The sequence below is a fragment of the Myotis davidii genome, unplaced genomic scaffold (genome assembly GCF_000327345.1).
Source record: "Myotis davidii unplaced genomic scaffold, ASM32734v1 scaffold1373, whole genome shotgun sequence".
NCBI classification, from domain to species: Eukaryota; Metazoa; Chordata; class Mammalia; order Chiroptera; family Vespertilionidae; genus Myotis; species Myotis davidii.
This window is the reverse complement of record NW_006284614.1, coordinates 544,217-565,646: the sequence shown is the minus strand read 5'-3', so window position 1 is coordinate 565,646 and position 21,430 is coordinate 544,217. Positions and strand designations below refer to the sequence as shown.

Genomic DNA, 21,430 nt, shown 5'->3' with positions numbered 1-21,430 from the left:
CTGCTTGGGGAGCAAAGTGACCACCAGGGGGCAGCTTGTGCATTGAGCACCTGCCACCTGTTGGTCAGTGAGCATCATAGCGAACAGTCAAACGGTCGCTTAGGAGTTTATATATAGACTAGAGGCCTGGTGCATGAGTTTGTGCACAGGTGGGGTCCCTCAGGGTGACCTGCAGAGATTGGGCCCTAGCTCACACCCCCAGCCTCACAGCATCACATCCCCACCTGACACCTTATCTTAGTCTGGTGCTGTCCCCTCACCTGTTCCACCATCCTGCCTGTGGGGCGTTCAGTCAGGGCTGGGTCCCCTGCCCGGCTTCCTCAGTGCCTGGGAGCCAGGCAGCGGTCCCACCCCCCGCCACTGCCACAGGTCACTGACTGCCAGGTGATAGGTGGGCAATCAGGCCCCTGCTTGCACCCACCTTGGCCTGATGCCACCCACTCAGCTGCCCCACCATCCCACCATAGTCCCACTCTTGTCAGGGCCCATTAGGGCCGGCAGCACCTCCACTCCTGCCCACTGCCAGTGCTGTGTCACTGATACCCGCCATGTTCTGCACCGTCCTCTGGTGGTCAGAACATGTCATAGTGTGTAGTCAAGCTGTCGAACTCCCAGTTGAATGACCTCCTGAGGGGACAATTTTCATATTAGGCTTTTATTATATAGGACTAGTGTCTCAGTGCACAAAATTCGTGCACGGGGTGGGGGGGGTGTGTGTGCTTAAGCCCGGCCTGCACTCTCTCCAACCTGGGACCCCTCAGGGGATGTCCGACTGCCAGTTTAACTAAACTGGCAGTCGGACATTCATCTCACAATCCTGGACTGCTGGCTTCTAACCACTCACCTGCCTGCCTGTGTAATCCCCCCTAACCCCTCTGCCTGCCAGCCTGCTCACCCCCAACTGCCCTCCCCTCCTGGCCTGATTACCCCTAACCACCTCTGCCTCGGACATACCACCATGGCTTTGTCTGGAAGGATGTCTGGAAGGTCTCCCGGAAGGTCTTCTGGTCTAATTAGCATATTACCCTTTTATTAGTATAGATGTGTTTGGGTAAAAATTTTCTTCTGTGTTTTCTTTTAGAAGTTAAACAGTTTTAGCTTTTCCACTCAGGTCTGTGCTCCGCTTTGAGTAATTTTTATGTAAGTGTGAGATAAAAGTGAAGGTTTATAGGAGTCCAGTTGACCCAGCTCCATTTGTTGAGAGGACTTTCTTTTCTCCATTCAACTACCTGACACTTTTGTTGAAAATCAAATGACCATATAAGTGTGAGCCTATTTCTGGACTCTATATTCTGTTCCATGGATCTTCTTAATGTCTCTCTTTACACCAGTGTTGATTATTGTAACTTTATCATCAGTCTTAAAATGGGGTAGTGTAAGTCCTGCAACATAATTCTGTTTTAAACTCCTTTTATTCTAGATCTTTTGTGTTTGTTTTTTGATATATACATATTTTTATTGATTTTAGAGAGGAAGGGAGAGAGAGTTTATTGAGAGAGGATCATTGATTGGCTGCCTCCTGTATACCCCCTACTGGGGATTGAGCCTACAACCCAGACATGTGCCCTTCACTGGAATAGAACCTGGGACCCTTCAGTCTGCAGGCTGATGCTCTATCCACTGATCCAAATCAGCTAAGGCCTTTGTGTTTTCATGCAATTTTTGTGAACAAGTCTTTTGGCATTGTGATTGAGGCTATGTTTGGGAAAAATTGACATCATAACAATATTGAGTCTTCCAACCCATAATCATAGTATATCTTTCCATGTATTTAGGTCTTCTTTAATTTCTCTCAGCAATGTTTTGTAGTTTCCCAATGTTTTGTAGATCTTATAAGTGACATATTTTGTTACATTAATCTGTAAGTATTTTATGTTTTTTGATGTTTTTGTAAATGCTAGCTGGGGCTACTATTGATTTTGGTATATTTACTTTGTATCATTCAGCCTTACTAAATTCATTTATTATTTTTAGTAACTGTTTTGTAGAATCTTTCAAATTTTACACATACACAACCATGCTGTCTATGAATGTGAAGAACAGTTTTACCTCTTCCACTCCAATCTGTGAGCCTTTTATTTCTTTTTATTACTTTATTGCATTGACTAGGACTTTGATACAACGTTAAACAGAAGTGACAAGAGTGACTATCATTGCCTTGTTCTCAATCTTAGCGGAAAGTGTTCAACCTTTTTACCATTAAGTGTTATATTTTTTTTATAGTTGTCCTTTATCAGTTTGAGGAAATTCTATTTCCAGTTGTTCTAAAAGACTTGTTTTGTTTTGATCATGGTGGATGTTAACTTTCATCAAATAGCTTTCCTGCACCTAATGACAGTCCCTATGATTACCCTAATAGAGTGAGTTGCATTGATTTCTTTTTGACTATCAAATCAACTCAGCCTCCTGGAGTGTTGCTACATACCCATGTGCAACTTAATGTTCAGCAACAGACTCTGGTGCTTTTCCTCTGTGGAACTACTTCCTCTTCAGTACTTTCCCTCATAACTTTCAGCTACCTCAACTTCACCAGACTCTGGTATCTGTTTCCTAACTCAGTCAGAACAACAGGCTCTGCTTGGGTTCCATCTCCCTGTATAGCCTCTGGAAAGTACCTCTAGGCAAACAGCCAGGGCAATCACAGAGTTCACCTCATTTGTTTCCCTTTTCTAAGAGATCTCAGTTCTGCCCTGCCTGTTACCCAGTGTTGCCGTATGTATTTTATCCAGTGTCCTGGCTGGTTTTAGTGGGAGGAAAAGTCCAGTACTAGTTATTCATTTGTGATTGAATGCTAAAGTTGGCTGTAAGGATTCTTACATTTTTTCTTTTCTCTGATTCTTGAGTATGTAGGGCCTGCTTTGCGTTGGTGAATGTTTTTAAAGATCTGTCTAATGAAATGGTCATGTTTTCTTAAAGCTGGAATTTCATAGAAATTTAACTCTATGCCAGCCACAGATCAGTACTTGATTTGTATTTTATTCCCACAGCAGGCTATGATATTGATATTACATTTTGCAAATATGGAGATGAAGATGTAAAATGATGGAGTGGCTTGTCCAAGATCAGAGTGATTGAATTAGAACTCATCTCTGATTTTAAATCCTAGGCTTTTTAACTCTTCCAATATAACCTCCCTTTGAGATTTTGATACAATTCAATTTGAACTCAGAAATAAAATTATCAATGTGTACCAAAAATGTGTGTACAATTTCAGAGGGTTCACAGACACCTGGAGCCCATCCATAAATAAGCCCAATCATAAGTGCCAACAGGAGGAGCCCTGGCTAATGTAGCCATCCATACTACTCATTGTCATTGTAAACCCTTGGTGAACTTCTGAACTTTCCTTCCTGCCTCCTGTGGTTCTATATTACCTTTTACAATTATACTTCATACCTTGTAAGACTACTATTTCTCTGTCTGTGACTCTGCCCTCAGCAGGATCTGAGTTGAGTCCACATGGCTATATTTTTGCCTGGTAAGACCCCTTCTTCTCATGCCATGTCTTGCCTTATCCCTACATAACACTTAAGAAACAGATCCCAAAACAGAGACTATTTTTAGAACGAGTTTCACATTTTACCATAAATGATCATCAGAACTAATTCTATCATGACTCACTTCCAAGTTTACCTCAGACACTCGGGCCTGGTCACTGAAATTCATCATCCATCACCATAGGTGAGCTGATGGTACTGCCAGGTGATCCTGCTTCATTTCCTAAATCCTTTCACTTTCCTATTCTCCTGGGTTAGTTCACATTTTTTCCCTCCAGCTTCCAAAACCTTCTTCCCATCCTACTTTCAGCTGGTGACTTTGCTTCCTTTTTTACTGAGAAAATTGCTTCTGGTTGCATAAGTGAATGTCTACAAACTCCCACAAACACACCTACTAAACGACTGGTGTCTGAACTCTTCTCTCTCTCTCTCTCTCTCTCTCTCTCTCTCTCTCTCTCTCTCTCCCTCCCTCCCTTTTCTGTAGACTAACTGGCCTTTTCAAGGTAAATTCCTTCTTTTGGATCTTAGGTCCCATTCTCCTTTGCCTTCTCAAGAACATTGCTCCAGTTTTTCCACTGCATCAACAATTTTTTCCTTTCCTACTGAATCATTCCCATCAGCACACAATAATACATATTGTAATAGCTCTTGTCTTTTTTAAAAAGTCTTGTCACCCTTCATCTTTCTTCAGCTATTTCTCCATTTTTTACTTTCCCTATTGACCCCAAATCTCCAAGAGTTTATTTATCCACTATCATCAGTTCTTCTCTCTTCATCTATTTTCAACTCAATTATTCTAAATTCAATAGTCAGTTCTAAGTTCCTCATTCTACTTATCCTATTAGTAATATTCAACAAAATTGATCTCTCTCTCCTTCTTAAAACATTATACTCATTTGCTTTTGCAAATGCCTGCTCTCCTGGTTTGCTTGCCCTCCTACTCACTCTTTCTTGCTCTTCTTTGCTGACTCTTTCTCCTTTTATTGGCCTCTAAGAATTAGGATATCCTGAGGCACAATCTCTGGACATTTCCTCTTCTCTTCCTAGCTTCATGCCAAGTGCTCTGGTTCAATGCCCTAGCTTAACTACCATCTATGCCAGTAGTTCCCAATGGGGATGATTTTACCCCCCCAAGAGACATCTGGCAATGTCTGAAGACATGTTTGGTTGTCACAACTGGGAGCAGGTGCTATTGTCAGCTAGGGGTAGAGGCCAGGGATGCTGTTGAACATCCTAAAATGCATAGGATAACAAAACAAAAATGCCCTCCACAACCAAAATGTATCCAGCCCTAATGTCAACAGTGTCAAGGCTGAGAAACCCTCATTGGTCCAGTCATCTGAACTAATATGCCCAATTTCCTATTAACATTGTCATTTGGGTTTTTAACAGATAGCTCAGACTTAACATATCTCAAACTGAAGTTTGGATTCCCTCTGCCTCAGCTCAGGTTCCATAGAAAACAACCTGAGACAGGATTACACTTTAATGGCAGGTGTGATCCCTGGGGAACTGAGAGAAAAGAGAAAAGTGAGATAAAGAAGGATAGTGTGCAATTCAAGGTGGTGAGTTACCAAGCTTGCCACTGCTTCATGAGCCACAAAGAGATGCAGCCTTGTCATTAGACTATGTGGTTGTTTGTCTCTGAAATGAATAAAAGGAGAAGGAATTTATCTATAGGCTTCAACTTATCTCATATCTCCTACTGGGCAAGCTCCCACTGCTCCATTGAGTTAATGCCTCCATATGGCTGCATTGTTCACCTGGATTTTTGCAGTCTTGAGGAATCCAGATTCCACTCATTGCAGTGTGGCCAACCTCAGGAAGCAGAGCTCTGTGCCCACACAGAGTTGGCTGTCTCAGCAGCGGCTGAGGCAGTACAAGTGGCCACAGGCAAGAAGATTGGAGAGGCAGAGAGAATCCGAGAAGGGGCCTCAACTGCCCAATACAGTAATACCTAAGATACACTAGATACCAGACTCTGGGTAGCTCACATTATGACCATCCCATCAAAGCTTCCAGTAAATGACATTACCATCTACCTAGTTACAAACCTAGGAGATATTCTTGAAACATGTCTATGCCCCACATCCAAAATCCTGCCATCTCTAGTTTTAAAATGTGATCTTATGCCAATCCCTTCTCATAAGCCTATCACTATCTTCCTTGTTTAAGCCATTATTGCCTGTGCTACTTAATAACTTCCAACCTCATGCCTCATTTCCTGTAGCCAGAATAATCTTTACAAACAGTAAATCTTATTATATTACTTCATGGAACCAAGTCCTCCAATAGCTTCCATTGCACTCAGAATAAAATAAAATATTCTTACAGTGGCCTGAGATGCCCTGTACTCTCTGCCTTCTGCCTAGTTTTCCAACCTACCTTCTACAACAGCCTCCCTTGTCACTCCCTCCTAGCTGCATTGTCTCCCTAACATGTTAAGCTTGCCCTTGCCTTAGGACCTTAGAAATTGGCTCTTACACCTATCCTGATCTTCCTAGTCCTTGCTCTCTCTCTTCTTGAGGTTCTTTATTGAAATATTACCTCTACAGAGAGCTTGCCACTGCTTCATGAGCCTTCCTGGCCATATAAATCTGTATTTATTAGTCTCTATCCCCTTTTCTTAATTTTCTTTATCTAACATTATAATGTGTGGTTTATCTGTTCATTATCTGTTTCTCCCATCAGAATGTGACCTATGTGAGGTCTGAGACCTAGTGTGCCTTATTTATTACTGTGTCTCCAATGCTACAATATGTCTAACTCATAGCTGGGGCCGAGCAAATATTTGTTGAATGAATAGATATCTTCCAACCCTTACCAACGGCGGGCTTGTATTAAGAATGATGAGTCCCCAGCTTAACAGTTTTCTCCCAGTTCCTTAGAGGTCCCATCTTGCTCTAAACTAGTGATGGTGAACCTATGACACCCGTGTCAGAGGTGACACGCGAACTCATTTTTTTGGTTGATTTTTCTTTGATAAATGGCATTTAAATATATAAAATAAATATCAAAAATATAAATCTTTGTTTTACTATGGTTGCAAATATCAAAAAATTTCTATATGTGACACGGCACCAGAGTTAAGTTAGGGTTTTTCAAAATGCTGACACGCCGAGCTCAAAAGGTTCGCCATCACTGTAAACACTTCCATCCGCTAGGGATATGGCAAAGCTCCTGATCTTATCACCCTAATAAGACCCCACATTTAGTAACCTGTGATCCCACTCAGCCTGCAAATCTCTTCTGGTAAGGCAATCGCCAAAAGTTGAACCGGGGCAAGTGCATCCACATGAGTCTAGGGCTCTAGGGAGATGACAGTCGCAGAGGTGTTTAAAGAAGGAAGGGAGACGGAGGAGCAGGAGCAGAGTAGGGAAGCCAGGATTGCCAGGACCTGGTCCGAAAATGTTTGTCAGGTCCAGCAGGTTATTTGTGATAGGGCTGTAACAGCAGCAGCTGCAATCACAGCAGTAGCAGCAACAAAAACAAGGGACTTGACAGTACTGTAGCGCAAAGCTTTATGGTTTCTTTATTTTTCTTTTATTTATTTAGCAATAAAGCAGTAGTACAGAAAGGTAGAATTAGTGGGATAGAATATGTGTATGGAAAGCGGGAAAAGGGCAGAGCTTTGCTCCTAAAGGAAAAGCTGGGGTAGGGATCCGGCGGAATGGCGAGAACAAATACTTTTATTTTGCTGTAAAGAAGGCTGGAGCCTGAATCTGGGGGAGGGACTTAACTAGTTCCGTACCCAGAATTATTGCACTGCCTGGGCAACCCCGCCGAGGCCCCTGCTTTCCACTAGCCACCAGGGAGTGGAGAGCTCGAAGCTATCGGCTTTGATTACTGAGGTGGGCGGCACAGGCAGGAGGTAAGGAGATCCGGTCGTGCGAAGGGGTGGTCCAACGCAGCGGGCGGGACCAATCGGCAGCGACTCCGGGCTCCGGCAGCTCCTTAGAGACTCGCCGCATTCGAAGTACCGGCTCTGCCGGCTGCTGGCTTTCGCGCCGCAGCCGCCGAGGCGCAGCGCCCCTGGGGGCACTGCTGGTGCTGCATTCGGTGCACCACGCACACCCTGGCTGGTGCTGCCCTGCGCCTCTGTGCGGACACTTTCCCCAAGAAGTTGCACGCCTTGCAAGTGGCCCTGTGGAGGCACTAGGCCGGGAAAAGAAGCTGCGGGAGGAGGAACATGGTGGGAGGTGGGCAGGCGACTTGCTTCTCAGATTAGTCCCAATTAGCACCCGGTTGGCAGATCACCGCACTAAACCATGAAGCCTTTGGGGGTTGGCCATGTTATCCGCATTTAAAAATAATCTGATCTTAAGAAAACTTGCAACTCCCGTCGTGGGTCAGTTGGACCCACGTGGGACACACTCTAAACATCACCTCCTCGCAGTGACACGGGGTAAAACAAGCCCAGGTGATCCCCAACTGCAGAGCTCTCCCTCAAGTCCGCATCTCTCGGAGAACGGCGGGGAGAAGCGGGGTCGGCTCTGCCAAGAGCGCCCGGCGGGAGGGGCGGGATGACACGCCGAACGCGGCCAACAAAGCGGATTATTGTGGGACTGCACAAACGCAACCCCGTCCGAGGAGTTTTGCCAGGAACACCGCCGCCTGCATTGCGTCGGACCTGACCATTTGAAACGTGCAATTCCCGGGGAAGGTCACGGCCAGGGACCTTGCGTGTGCGGGGCTGCGGGCCATAGGAGAGAAGAATCGGGTCTGCTTTTCTGGCAGAAGGAAAAAGCTGTGCTGGCAAGAGTGGGAACTGAATGCAACCCCCCTCTGTGGAACCACCCCCTCATATTTTCCATCTACCTCCTTGCTCCTGCCCTCCCCCGCCCTCCCCAACCTACGCCCGGGTGGGCCAATCGCAGCTCCGCATTCCAGGCGCTTTCTCAGGTTTCTGCTGATCTTGCAGCGCCCAGAAATGGACTGAGCGGACCGGCCACCGCTCGCATCCTGCCCCACTCGGCACTCGTAACAGCTCCTGGCGCACCGCGGAGCCCTGGCGAGGTTCACACGGGGGTGCGGGAAGCGGAGGGCACCTGAGAGCCATGTAGACCCAAGCTTTCGCTCGCCCGCCTCCGCTGGGATCGAACCAAGGACTCCCAAAGTGTTCGGAGGGGGCGAGGGTGCCGTTTTCCGTCATTTGCTTCAGAGCTTCGGGAGAGGGTGGCATTTTGCTTTTCCGCCTCGCATCCTCCGGAACTCCCTGCACCAGAGAGAGGACGGCGTCTCCAGGTTGCTGACAGCGGGTGAGAATGGGAACAGGGGATGGACATTTCCCCGCAGTGGCTCAGAAAAGCGACTGCCCAGCTGAAGGGGCATAGGACCAGGGAGCGAGGGCGGCGAATTTCATTCCCACTCGGGCTCTCCTTCCACTCAGCACCGCCACTGCGCCAAGCCGGCCGGCCAGGTAGGGGGCTCCCCAGCTCGGGGCTGCAGAAGCGGGGGTTGGGTGATAGGTGGGGGCAGCTGGGGGTGTGGGGGTGCTGCCTGGGACCTGGAGCTCCCCCAGCGCCTCCAGGCGCTTTTTCCCGATCTCTAGTTTAACGAAGTTGTAAACAGATCGGCTGCGGAGCATTTGGGAAAGTGGGATGGAAGAACCCCAAACTTGGATTTCCGGGTGTCTGTGTGTGCCTGTCTGTGTGTCTGTCCAGCAACAGTCCAGTGCTTTCTGGAAAAAACAGAGGTCTGTGCTCTTCGGTGTCTGTAGGTCCGTCCCATCTGAATGCTTCTGATTTTCTACTTCCGTATCACTTTCTATTTCTCTGCAGCGTCCATCCATCGCCCTGGTGGGAGCTTAGAAGGCGGCAGGCGAAGAGGGGTAGGAGGGGGGAGAGCCGAGAAGCAGAGGGGGTGTCAGGAGAGGGGCTCTGTCGAGCTGGCTCTGCACCGGTCCTAGGAGGGCTCGCAGAGGGGAGGGGAGACCAGGGTGACCCCCGAAGCGATGGCCCTGCCCTCTAGAACAGCACTGCGTTAAGGCACCTCGGACCAGGACGAAACACCAACCCTCCCCCATCCCAACTCCCTGCAAAAAAAAAAAAAAAAAAGCTGCACTCTCGGCTGCAGGCGAGGGGTTTCCAAACTCAGCCAAAGGCAGGGTGGAGGGAAAGGGAACCAGAAGCAGAGCAGCAGATCTCTGGACCTGCGCTCTTTGAAGGCCTTCCCCCTGAGCGTGGGGGAGACGCGCACTCTGGTGGGGGGGGCGCTTGGGTCCCCCCCACCCCTCCCCACTCCGTCCTCTCCACCGCCGGCCTTCCCCTGGCCTCTCATCCCTGCACGTGGCTTCCACCATGACGGTGATTTCTGGGGAGAACGTGGACGAGGCGTCGGCCACCCCAGGCCACCCCCAGGAAGGAAGCTACCCGCGGCTGGCGGACCACGAGGACCACGAGTGCTGCGAGCGCGTGGTGATCAACATCTCCGGGCTGCGCTTCGAGACGCAGCTCAAGACCCTGGCGCAGTTCCCCAACACGCTGCTGGGGAACCCCAAGAAGCGCATGCGCTACTTCGACCCGCTGAGGAACGAGTACTTCTTCGACCGCAACCGGCCCAGCTTCGATGCCATCCTCTACTACTACCAGTCGGGGGGCCGGCTGCGGAGGCCGGTCAACGTGCCCCTGGACATGTTCTCCGAGGAGATCAAGTTCTATGAGCTGGGCGAGGAGGCCATGGAGAAGTTCCGGGAGGACGAGGGGTTCATCAAGGAGGAGGAGCGCCCCCTGCCCGAGAAGGAGTACCAGCGCCAGGTGTGGCTGCTCTTCGAGTACCCAGAGAGCTCGGGGGCCGCCCGCGTCATCGCCATCGTCTCAGTCATGGTCATCCTCATCTCCATCGTCATCTTTTGCCTGGAGACGCTGCCTGAGCTGAAGGATGATAAGGACTTCACGGGCACTGTCCACCGCATCGACAACACCACGGTGATCTACACCTCCAACTTCTTCACGGACCCCTTCTTCATCGTGGAAACCCTGTGCATCATCTGGTTCTCCTTTGAGCTGGTGGTGCGCTTCTTCGCCTGCCCCAGCAAGGCGGACTTTTTCAAGAACATCATGAACTTCATTGACATCGTGGCCATCATCCCCTATTTCATCACCCTGGGCACCGAGATAGCTGAGCAGGAGGGGAACCAGAAGGGCGAGCAGGCCACCTCGCTGGCCATTCTCAGGGTCATCCGCTTGGTAAGGGTTTTTAGAATCTTCAAACTCTCCCGCCACTCTAAGGGCCTCCAGATCCTGGGCCAGACCCTCAAGGCTAGTATGCGAGAGCTAGGGCTGCTCATCTTTTTCCTCTTCATTGGGGTCATACTGTTCTCGAGTGCAGTGTACTTTGCCGAGGCGGAAGAAGCTGAGTCGCACTTCTCCAGTATCCCCGATGCTTTCTGGTGGGCGGTGGTATCCATGACCACTGTAGGATATGGTGACATGTACCCTGTGACAATTGGAGGCAAGATCGTGGGCTCCTTGTGTGCCATCGCTGGTGTGCTGACAATTGCCCTGCCCGTACCTGTCATTGTGTCCAATTTCAACTATTTCTACCACCGAGAAACTGAGGGGGAAGAGCAGGCTCAGCTGCTCCACGTTAGCTCCCCTAACTTAGCCTCTGACAGTGACCTCAGTCGGCGCAGTTCCTCTACTCTCAGCAAATCTGAGTACATGGAGATCGAAGAGGATATGAATAATAGCATAGCCCATTATAGACAGGCCAACCTCAGAACTGGCAATTGCACCACAGCCAACCAAAACTGCGTTAATAAGAACAAGCTACTGACCGATGTTTAAAAAGCCAAGCCAACAAAAAAGCCCCACTTAGCAGCTTGAAAGACTTAAAAGCAAAACAAAAGCCCTGGTGACCCATGTCACTCTTTGTCGCTACTTTACTAGTCTTTGAAAGCTCTGTTTAACTGTCAATGCATTAATTGCATTGTGGATTTTGGGGATGGCCAACCAGAAGCTTTCAAGATCCATTAAAAAAACAACCTGTTTTCATTTTATTAAAAATGGGAAAAGAAAGTGTATTTTATAAAACTGGTTTAAAAAAAATTCAGTCCATAAGCTAGTCTAGGTAAAATAAGATTCATATGCTTCCCCAGACCGAAACATTTGTAATCCCTGGGCTTCTTTAACTTTTTCTTTTCACTAAGAACCAGGTGATCACTTAGAAATATAAAATTAAAAGTTGCATGGGACTCCAATAAAAAAAATCTTTGCAAACTGCACAGTACACTTAAGACAGTGCATCTGTTGATATATAATATGATATACCAGCTAAAGTGGGTAACGAACAAATGTTATTTTGGTCCACTGAACTGCATATTATAAGGTGGGGAAAAAAAGCAAACAGAATTACTTAAGACTGGTTCACAAAGCACCTTATCAATCTGATGCTGGTCCTGGTCTTTAGGGGTTCTCCCTTTGTCCCATTCTCCTTCTATTCAAACTATTCTCTAAGAAATAGATAAAAAAAATAATTGATTCATCTGCAGTGCTGCTAAGTTTCTCAACTGCAGGTGAGCCCAACACAGGTCTTGTCTCACTGGTCCTGTACCCTGACCCCTGGCCTCCAGAACTGGATGTAAAACCTTAGCCTCCTTATTGCAAGAGAGCACAAATGGAGTTAAATGTAAGCATATTTGATTCTGATATTTATTTTACAATCGCATGCCAAGAACGTTAACTCAGACAATAGGGGATAAGCTTACGTTTGAATCAACTCTTCTAAAAATAGATCCTTTTTCATTTGCATTCACCAAAAGTGCACTCCTTTATTTATTAACTATTTTATTAGCAAATAAAGTACTGTATTTAAGTGCATATGTTAGTCAGATGGGAACAATAACTTTTTGGAGCTCAAAGCATGTTCTCTTATTCAGCATTATGGCCTATTTGATTAAGGTGTACCTTGAATTAATTAATGCATGATTTCAGTAAAAATGGTGGGTTAGGGTGGGGGTGGGGGGTACTCAATCAATTTTCCTGCCTTTGCTCAGGGAAATGTCAGGTTTCTGTGCAGGTGTAGGCAGAGAGAGAACCAATATGCCCATTCCTTAAAGGGAAGCTATATGGAAAAACTAAATAAGTCATCAAGGTATATATAGCAACACCTAAGAACAAGAATTATTTCTAGCTGAAGATAAACACAAGCAAAACAAACAAACAAAAAAAGGTGCAATACTGCATGTTTTTTGGTGCATTCTTAAGATGTAAATGAAAATGTTTATCTATTGTATGCATCCAAAGCAGAGCTGATTTCTTTTTGCAGTCATGATTTGAAGTCTGTAAAAGCTTTAGCCCTTCCCTTGAGTCACCCTGAAGAAACTTAACCAATTGATTTAATAGTTGCTTAGTGCCTTTATCCTGTACCCACAGCGAACTGCAGAAAGTGCCTCCATTAACACAGCTGAGAAGTTATGTAACAAAGAGAGGAAGGGTTGGGGCACAGATATTTTGCTTTTCCTGTTTCCATCCGCGCTGTCTCACTATACCACTGTGAGAAGACCACACCGCCTGAGCCCTGGAGAGGAGAGATCCAGGAGGGTGCTGTTTCTCTGGCCATCCACTGGATTGAGTCCCTTTGGCAGCCTGATGTGGGATGTAAAACTGGGACCTGAGACCTAGCTTTGAACTGGACATGAACCATGAACTCGTGTTTTTTTTCTCTTCTCCACCAGAGCCAAGATAAACTTTTTTGGGAATTTGTTTCCCATTGAGGGCCACTCTGGACATTCAGGGCTTCCTCAGGTCCCATGCAGTGTTTGTGCATTTCTGTATTCCTCTGTCAGCAACAGCGCTTTGCAGATCTCTGATAGTCTGATCTTTCTGGCATCATTGTGCATATGGGAAGGAACACTCAGTTCATAACATTTCCTAGGCCCTCCCTCCTGGTCCAGTCTCTTGAGATATTTCCAATGATGCTCCTATGATCTTCCTACCTGGCACTCACTTCGCAGGCCAAGCATCTCCCAGCACCCAGCCCAGAGAGCAGCTGAGACCCTGAGCCTAGCTGAAAGAGAGCCACAAAACGCAGGCCTCGGGGACCACCAGCTGTCCACCCATGGAGAGGCGCTCGCTGCCTTTTTAAGGACACCAAGTGGGGACCTTCATTCTGCACTTAGCATGTGGCTGCCTACTGCTGACCATCTTGCATTTCTGCCCTGCTTCTTCTGGGAATCTTCCCTTTACCCCCATTCCTTCTTCACCTTATCCTAGAACTATCAGTGAGGCAATAAACGAAGAAACTAGAGTGCCACCCAGGCTGGTTCACTCTGTTGAAAGAAAGAACATGGATATTTTATTTTCCTATGCTACTCTGTGGATCTGTATGACTAATGTAACATCATGGAAGATGAGGAGCCAAGAACTGCACACATCTGACCACTGCATAAACCCTCCCCTGTAATGTTTCCTTCTCTTTTGAATCTTGACTCATCTTGGCTATTCCTTTCCTACCTGCTTCAAAGTTCCCAGTTGGGAAAACATGCAACCGCCTCCAAATTTCTGGGGATATCGTGATCTTTTAGTTAGACTCTGAGATCTAGGACACGCAGAGCTTGAAATGCTGCACTCTGTCAACAGCAATAATCCGCTCAGTACTGTGGGATGGATGGATCAAAGGATGAGAAAACGGGTCCAAGACTGAGGAGATGAACTCTGGCTGCCTGGTATACCTCTCGTAGTTAGATGCTGGACTGGTGATTCTTCTGCATGTGTGACAGGAAAAAGTGCTGCATGCAGTGAACCTGTTGGCCTGGGACTGAGGATGAGCTGTTGTTACGAATTTGAGTGGTAGGGGGAAAATGAATGCTGCTCCATCTGCAGCTCACTGCAACCAAGTCAGTAAGAACGAAGTATAGCGACTGTATAGCATAGGCTGGTGAAGTTTCACAAAGCTCTCACCCCTGCACTGTAATGTGCTGAAATGTTTTTGTAGACCTGAAGGTGCACTTAACAAAACTGCCTATTTAGTAATGACTATCTTTTGGTTTACTTACTCATATTTATTTTGTCAGGCTTTTTACCTTCCCACCCCCTTCCTAAGTCTTGAGCTTTAATGGCTCATATCCTGAATACTTGTTTTCTCCCGAAGGAGAAGACTTCTGACATGCTGATAGCCATAGCTCAGCTCTCCCAGTGTTTGGGGCCCTAGTTCAATAGGGTGACAGTGGAAGGGCTGGGTCACACCAGGGCTATTAGCCATCCCAGAATCTCCGAAGTGGTTAACTCACCTCAAGTGATCTGAATTAGAGAAACCAAAGACATTCATTTCCTCTGTCCTCAGATTTATAGAAGACAGATTGTCACCAGGAAAGGTTTTTGTTTTTGCATCTCCTCTTCCCCATCTGTGCACAGCCCTCCCTCATTCCCCCTTGAGAACCGAGTTTCAATTATCAGTTAAAACAGTTCATTGAGAGTGTGTTAGCGAGTTAGCCTAGCAAAATCAAATGAACCAATAGCTAATTCTTTTTTCTGAAGTCTGGCCAATGGACAATCATTTCTCTAAAATAAAATTGTGTAGTAGGTTTAGGCTCCACTGTGGTGGAATCAAAGCACCTGCAACATCACAATCTTGACTCACTTGAGAGTTTTTAAATTCCTTTAAATGGTAAGTGGGAATAGATTTCTTTAAGTAGATATTTGGTTTAGTCCATAAGGGATCTTCTCCACATGGTGTATAGTTACAGATTTTTCAAATTTCTTAACATCTGACACATCAGTACAAAATTTCCCAACCCTCCCATTTAATATAGGAGATCTCAAAACATGCTTTTTAATAATTTTATGACTGATTTTTCCTTGTTTGGGAGATCAGATCAAACAGAAAGGAGATAGAGAACCTCAGCAGAAAGCAATTTCCCATTTCCTTTTAGGAATGACTTATTCCTGGGAGTGGTGAGAATTGGTGGGTGGTAACCATCCAGAGTATGAAATTGTTAGAAAGAATATAAACTACCAAACAGCCATTTTATCTTCCCATTTTTTCAAGGAAGGTTGAAGTATCTTAATGTGTATGTTCATTTCAAGAAGACAAATAAACTATAGTTTTCAAACCAGACACAACCCAAGTTCACTTGCTATCTCAGGATGTGGTTCTCGCCCACCATGCAATGTATTGGTACTCGTATTTATATTATGGAATTTCAGGGTATGCGAACGTGTCCAGCATGACTCAGGTAAACCTTAGAAGAATGTACATTACTTACCATTTTTGTAAAGAAGCGAACAGGAGCTGAGTTAACCAACACTGTTCCATTACCTTGGGTCACTGTGTGAACTCATTCAGGGTATAGGTATAAGGTTTAGAGGTCTTGGGATCAAATGCCAGTCTCTGTGCTCAGGCAAAATGACCTTGGGCTTTCTTGGGAAGTCCAGTGTGTATGTAAGGGGTGAAGCTGCTGACCTCAGGACTATTAGCTTTAAGGAGATTGGCCCTGGTCACCATGATTTTCATTTAGGAGCTAGCTAGGAGTTTATGACATGAGACTTCAAAGAGTTTAGAAAAGTTTTGTACCATAATCAGAGAGGAAGAAATGGTATAGGGAAAAACAAAATAAAACACAAAATCCCTTGCAACCTTGCAAAATATTCCAGGTCAAAAGTTGTCTCCCCTCCACACCTTGCAGAAATACTGTTCTCTTCAGTGCACTGTGCTATGCAGCAGCTCTAAGTAGACATCATGAGCTCTAGATGACATACCTCTAATAGTAAAGGTAAAGTATTACCAAGGCTAAAAATAACAATTGAGTGTATTAATTTCAAGTGCACCATCAGGACAACAAACCATTGAAGCTGAAAAAGCATTCTTTTATTTCTTGAGTTTGCCAGTTGCTTACCCCTTGAGTTGAGGATGTGTCTCTTGTTGGCCTACTGTGCATCCCTTGCCCTAACTGTCTAATATGTCAGGTAGAGGACGCTGAATGTTATGAATTGAGAACCTTATTGAAGCGCATAGTTTTCATCTATGCAATTTTACTTGCTTCTGTCACTTTATGATCTGTTCATATTTGGCATCAATTAAAGATAATTTTTATGGATCTTATCAAGGAATATCTTGACTGTTTTGGGTTTTTTTTTTGTCTCATGTTTAACTGGCCTTTTGGGAGCTCTTTCATGTAGGGTTTCTTTAAATAACATGATAGATACAGGTTTTATTTTCTTTGAAACTCCTGAACGCCCATTTCTTCTGTACAAGGAAATATGCAGGGGTTGAATTTTGACAATACATTCACAATCTGGATTCAGGTAAGATCCCAAGGAGATGCCTTTGGAATTTGGTTTATGAAAGCAACCAGGACTGAGCTTTGAAAAAGGAAAAAGAAATGAGACTCAAGGGAGTAAAGTAATTGATTATATTCACTTAAATTGTTTTTTATTTGAAACTGTATTTTTCATTCATAGTCTAAGCTTTTCAGGAAGGATAATTGTGTGTGTGTGTGTGTGTGTGTGTGTGTGTGTAACAGTGCTGTAGTCTGTCATCAGACTACAAATATCTTGATGGTTACAATATGGTGTTGGAAGTGCTTTTGATGAAGAAAAACAAAATGATTCCTAGCTGTTCTTTACATGGACTTTCCCCACATAGTTCTATGTGTGGTTATCATGTCTTTCTTCCTGTTGGATTTTTTAAATAACTTGGTGTATTTCCTTTTGTTTCTCCCTGAGCTTTAGAAGCTCTCTTTCCTTCCTTGTGAATATCGTATTTTATACTATCTCTTTTATGTCAGAGCAAGCAGGGTTACATGCTTTATGATACATTTCTGTTATATGCCAGTGCATTGGGTGGTTGGGCTGGTGTGTCATCATAGAATTATGTTGCATTGTGATGGGTTAAAATTGTAAGATTTGGAGACAACTCTTGCTTTTGCTGTAGAAATTACTACTGAAAGTAGACCAGAGGCTAAGCAGGCTGTCTATGACTTTTTGTTGTGGTCAGAAAACAGGCCAAGCTGAGTTAGACAAACAGGGGTATGCGACAGCTAGAGCCACATCAATGATAGTGGGCAAATGAGCCAGAACATTCACAAACCTGAGAGTTTGTCTCAAAGCTCAGCCTTGGAATGGTTTTCTTTTTTTTTCTTTTTTTTAAAAAATATATCTTATTGATTTTTTACAGAGAGGAAGGGAGAGAGATAGAGAGTTAGAAACATCGATGAGAGAGAAACATCGATCAGCTGCCTCCTGCACATCTCCTACTGGGGATGTGCCCACAACCCAGGTACATGCCCTTGACCGGAATCGAACCTGGGACCTTTCAGTCCGCAGGCTAATGCTCTATCCACTGAGCCAAACCGGTTTCGGCTAGAAAGGTTTTCTTGAAGCAGAAGCAGAACCATCCAGGTAGCTGCAAGTCTATGGGTATTACTGGGAGCTTTATTGTTTACAGAGCTTCAAAAAAGAAGGCAAGTCAGTTTTAAGGGAGACCAACCGGAGGAATCAAGAACAGAGAGCTGATGCGATCTGATCCCAGCCACTTCGCCATTAGGTGGGAAAGTTGGCTGCTGCTTCCAGCAGTCAATGTAGACTTGTCAAGACCCCCACCAGACTTGCCTGTGAAGGGAAGTCTAACCCTGAGGCTAGCTTGCAGATGTAGGACAGCATGTTCGCATTGCACGACTGGAAAGCAGCTCTTCGAACCAGCTTAAATGTAGGTGGTAATTGAAAATATCCTATTTAATTAATTGAATCTAATATACCATCAATTTTAAGATGTATGTTTCCTTAAAGAGAGAACATTGGCAGTTATGACCCACCCTTGCACTGATTCATCCCAATTTTAGAGATATAAATGGAAAAAAAGAAAAGCACCCAAAAGGAATCTTGGAATCAATGATGAACTACAGTGATGCTGTTTTGGCCCGCCTTTGTTTCTTGATGTGATAATGGGTTTGAATTGTAAACCCATAAAATGTGGCAGTTTACTTCAGGCCTGAAATCTGGCTAGAACCTGTAGATCTGCTTTTAACTATCTTTTTATCTCACAGTGCTTTTGCTCGGTCCTGCCCTCAATGCAGGCTTTGTGGGAACATGCTTTGCAGCTCTACATCTTCATGCTCTTTAGCATCCAGAGATCACTTACCCAGGACCTCAGATTTAATCTGCCAGAAGGAAAGAGGTTTGGTCTTGCTGCTCCCTCCCTTGCCCCTTAATAGCACTCCTCCTATTACCAGACATTCAGCACCTTCACAGCCCTTGGCTTTTATCAAGTTAAAGGCAATCTGATGCTCATTCCCACTGAGCTGCTAATAGCAACACCTCCAGTGTGTATAGCTCTCCTTGCAGTTTTCAGATCACTTCCACATTAATTATATTGCTTTATTCAACTTGGCGAATTAGGTAGGCCTGATATTGCTGTCTTTGTTTTATAGTTCAAGGGACCTGCCAAAGGTTGCTGGGAGGAGGGAGCAGGCCTAGGCTTATTGATGATTTCATGGTATGAACTCTGAGTGTTTACTGAATTGATGAAATGCTAGAATGAGTAATGTCACTTGCTGAAGAAAAATCAGTGGGTTTTGTGTAGGGGCGAAGGTTCTTTGAGCCTTAATTGCTCATTTCTAAAATGGAAATGTAATACCACATAGGGTTGTGTGGACTAAATGAGATAATATAGGTTAACATGTTTGGGAAATTCTAATGCGTTCTACATATGAGATATTAGTAGATATATTATTAATTATAATAATGAAAGGAGGAACAGGACAAGGAGGCCTCTGGGATATTCTTTTTTACTTTTTATTTTGATTGATTTCAGAGAGAGGAAGAGAGAGGGGGAGAGAGACAGAAACATCAATGATGAGAGAAAATCATTGATCAGTTGCCTCCTACTGGGGATCGAGCCCACAACCTGGGCATGTGCCCTGACTGGGAATCCAACCAGTGACCTCTTGGTGCATGGGTTGATTGATGCTCAACCACTGAGGCACCAGGCCGGAAGCCTCTGCTAACTCCTCCTCAGAGGAGAAGCCACACTTTAATGGAAGACTCTCGGTGCACAGCATAGTGATCAGACATTTATGTAATTTAAAATGATGATAACCCCAATAAATCTAGCCCCAATCTGACACCATACATAGCTATTACAATATTATTGACCATATTCTATTCCCTATGCTGCACTTAACATCCCCGTGACTATTATGTAACAATCAATTTGTACTTCCTTCCCCCTTTTCACCATCCCAACCTCTCTCCCACCCGCAACCATCAAAATGTTCTCTGTATCTATGAGTTTGTTTCTGTTTTGTTTGTTTGTTTATTTTGGCTTTTGAATTCCACATATAAGGAAAATCATGGCATTTGTCTTTTTCTGTCTGACTTATTTCACTCAGCAGCAACACCCTCTAGAACTAGATCAATCCTTATTGTTGCAGATGGCAAGTTTTCATGCTTTTTAAAGGCTGAGTCATATTCTACTGTACATATGCCTAAAACTAATATAAAATTGTATGTCAACTGTAATTAAAAAAAATAAAAGATTATTTAGAAAAAGAAGATGGGTAGGTCAGATGCTTAACTCAAAGATTAACTATATAATGGGGAAACGTGAAGACTTTGGGCAGATGTTTTCATCAGGAAACTTCAGTACACCCCTATCTAATTAATACCAGGCATGCAGCTGCCTCACAGAACGCTGAGCCACTATTTCTAGTTGGTTTCGCCCTTGCCCTGACATATATCACTATTATACATCTCCAAGCCCAAATTTCTTGCAATAAGTTGAGGAAACAGAAAGCATCTTTAATAATTTACATCACTTCTGATTGCCTCATTTCCCCTATATGCACAATATTGTGTGATTTGAATTTTTTCTTTCCACCTGTGAATATTTAGAAATAAAGCAAGATGTTGTTTGCAGAGTTTTCTCATATGCCTGTCTGAGAGACATTATGTAAATATAAAAACCTATTCTTAACTTTCTTTGCTAAAAATAAAATGACCCTCACAAGTATTCATGACTCAATACAGTCTTTTTTTGACTAGCACATACTAAGAAGATGCTTATAAAAATTTATAAGTTATAATATCTCTACTGTGGTCCATTCTTTCTTAAAACTGCTTGATAAAGTAGCCATAATTTAAATAGCAGGAAGACTTGTATCTGCTGTTATTAAAGAATTTAATTGTATTTAAGTAAGGAGTTGAGTGTCTGTTAGACTCTTTGGTTCATGAAATATATTTCTAGAGAATAGCATTAAGGGGCTAGATTGAATTCTCAAACCTATTAGTGATTTTTGAAAATAGATTTTATGGGTTATCTTCATGCTAGCTGCTACAGATAACATTCTCAATGTTGTTTCTGGTGCTGAGCATTAAATGCAGTTTAGGAATGTTTCCAGAGAAAGTAATTCCAGTTGAAATTTATTTTTTCAGAATTTAAATCAGAGGATGATCAATGAGTAGAGGCTTAAACTTAGGATAATTATGTTTTGAGCTCAGAGCCAAATCCAACTTCTATTAAAAATACTCAGTATATTGAGTTAAGAATATTTGTAAATCCAAGGTAGTTTAATTATTTCTACACTGATTCTTTTTTTGCATTTCAAGCAATATCATTATCTCACTGTGTTGGAAAGGAAGTGATTTTGTTTTATATGAATTTCAAACAGAATCTCTCTGAGACTAAGATTCACTCCACCAAATGTTCTCTCTCATTAACAAGCAAAATGGTTTTTGATCTTAGAGAAAGTTGTGTATATGTCAGTTCTAAAAGAGATGCCCGGCCCAGTTTTTGAAAGGTTACAGGATATTGGCTTATTCTTAAAGGACATTTCTAGTTAAGATGGGATGGCTTTCTTTTAAGTTTCAAGAGGATGAAGACCACCTTTGTTGTCATTTAGAAAATGATGCTTAATGGATAAAGATGAGTACTTTAAAGATTATTATTTTTTTTTTTTATATATTAATATTATATAGAATTTTATTATTAATAACAAA

General features: G+C 44.1%; 1 protein-coding gene across 1 annotated transcript; it reads left to right on the top strand.

The window, feature by feature from the left end:
* Positions 1 to 8,856: 8,856 nt before the first annotated feature.
* KCNA1 (potassium voltage-gated channel subfamily A member 1) lies at positions 8,857 to 12,437 on the top strand. Its single transcript, XM_006754862.2, has 2 exons — positions 8,857 to 8,916; positions 9,278 to 12,437. The coding sequence occupies exon 2, from the start codon at positions 9,797 to 9,799 to the stop codon at positions 11,282 to 11,284; it is 1,488 nt and encodes a 495-aa protein (XP_006754925.1). The 5' UTR covers positions 8,857 to 8,916; positions 9,278 to 9,796; the 3' UTR covers positions 11,285 to 12,437.
* Positions 12,438 to 21,430: the final 8,993 nt, after the last annotated feature.

Excerpts from the sequence above, each read along its gene's own strand:
- KCNA1 (XM_006754862.2), top strand. The coding sequence starts at position 9,797 with ATGACGGTGATTTCTGGGGAGAACGTGGACGAGGCGTCGGCCACCCCA.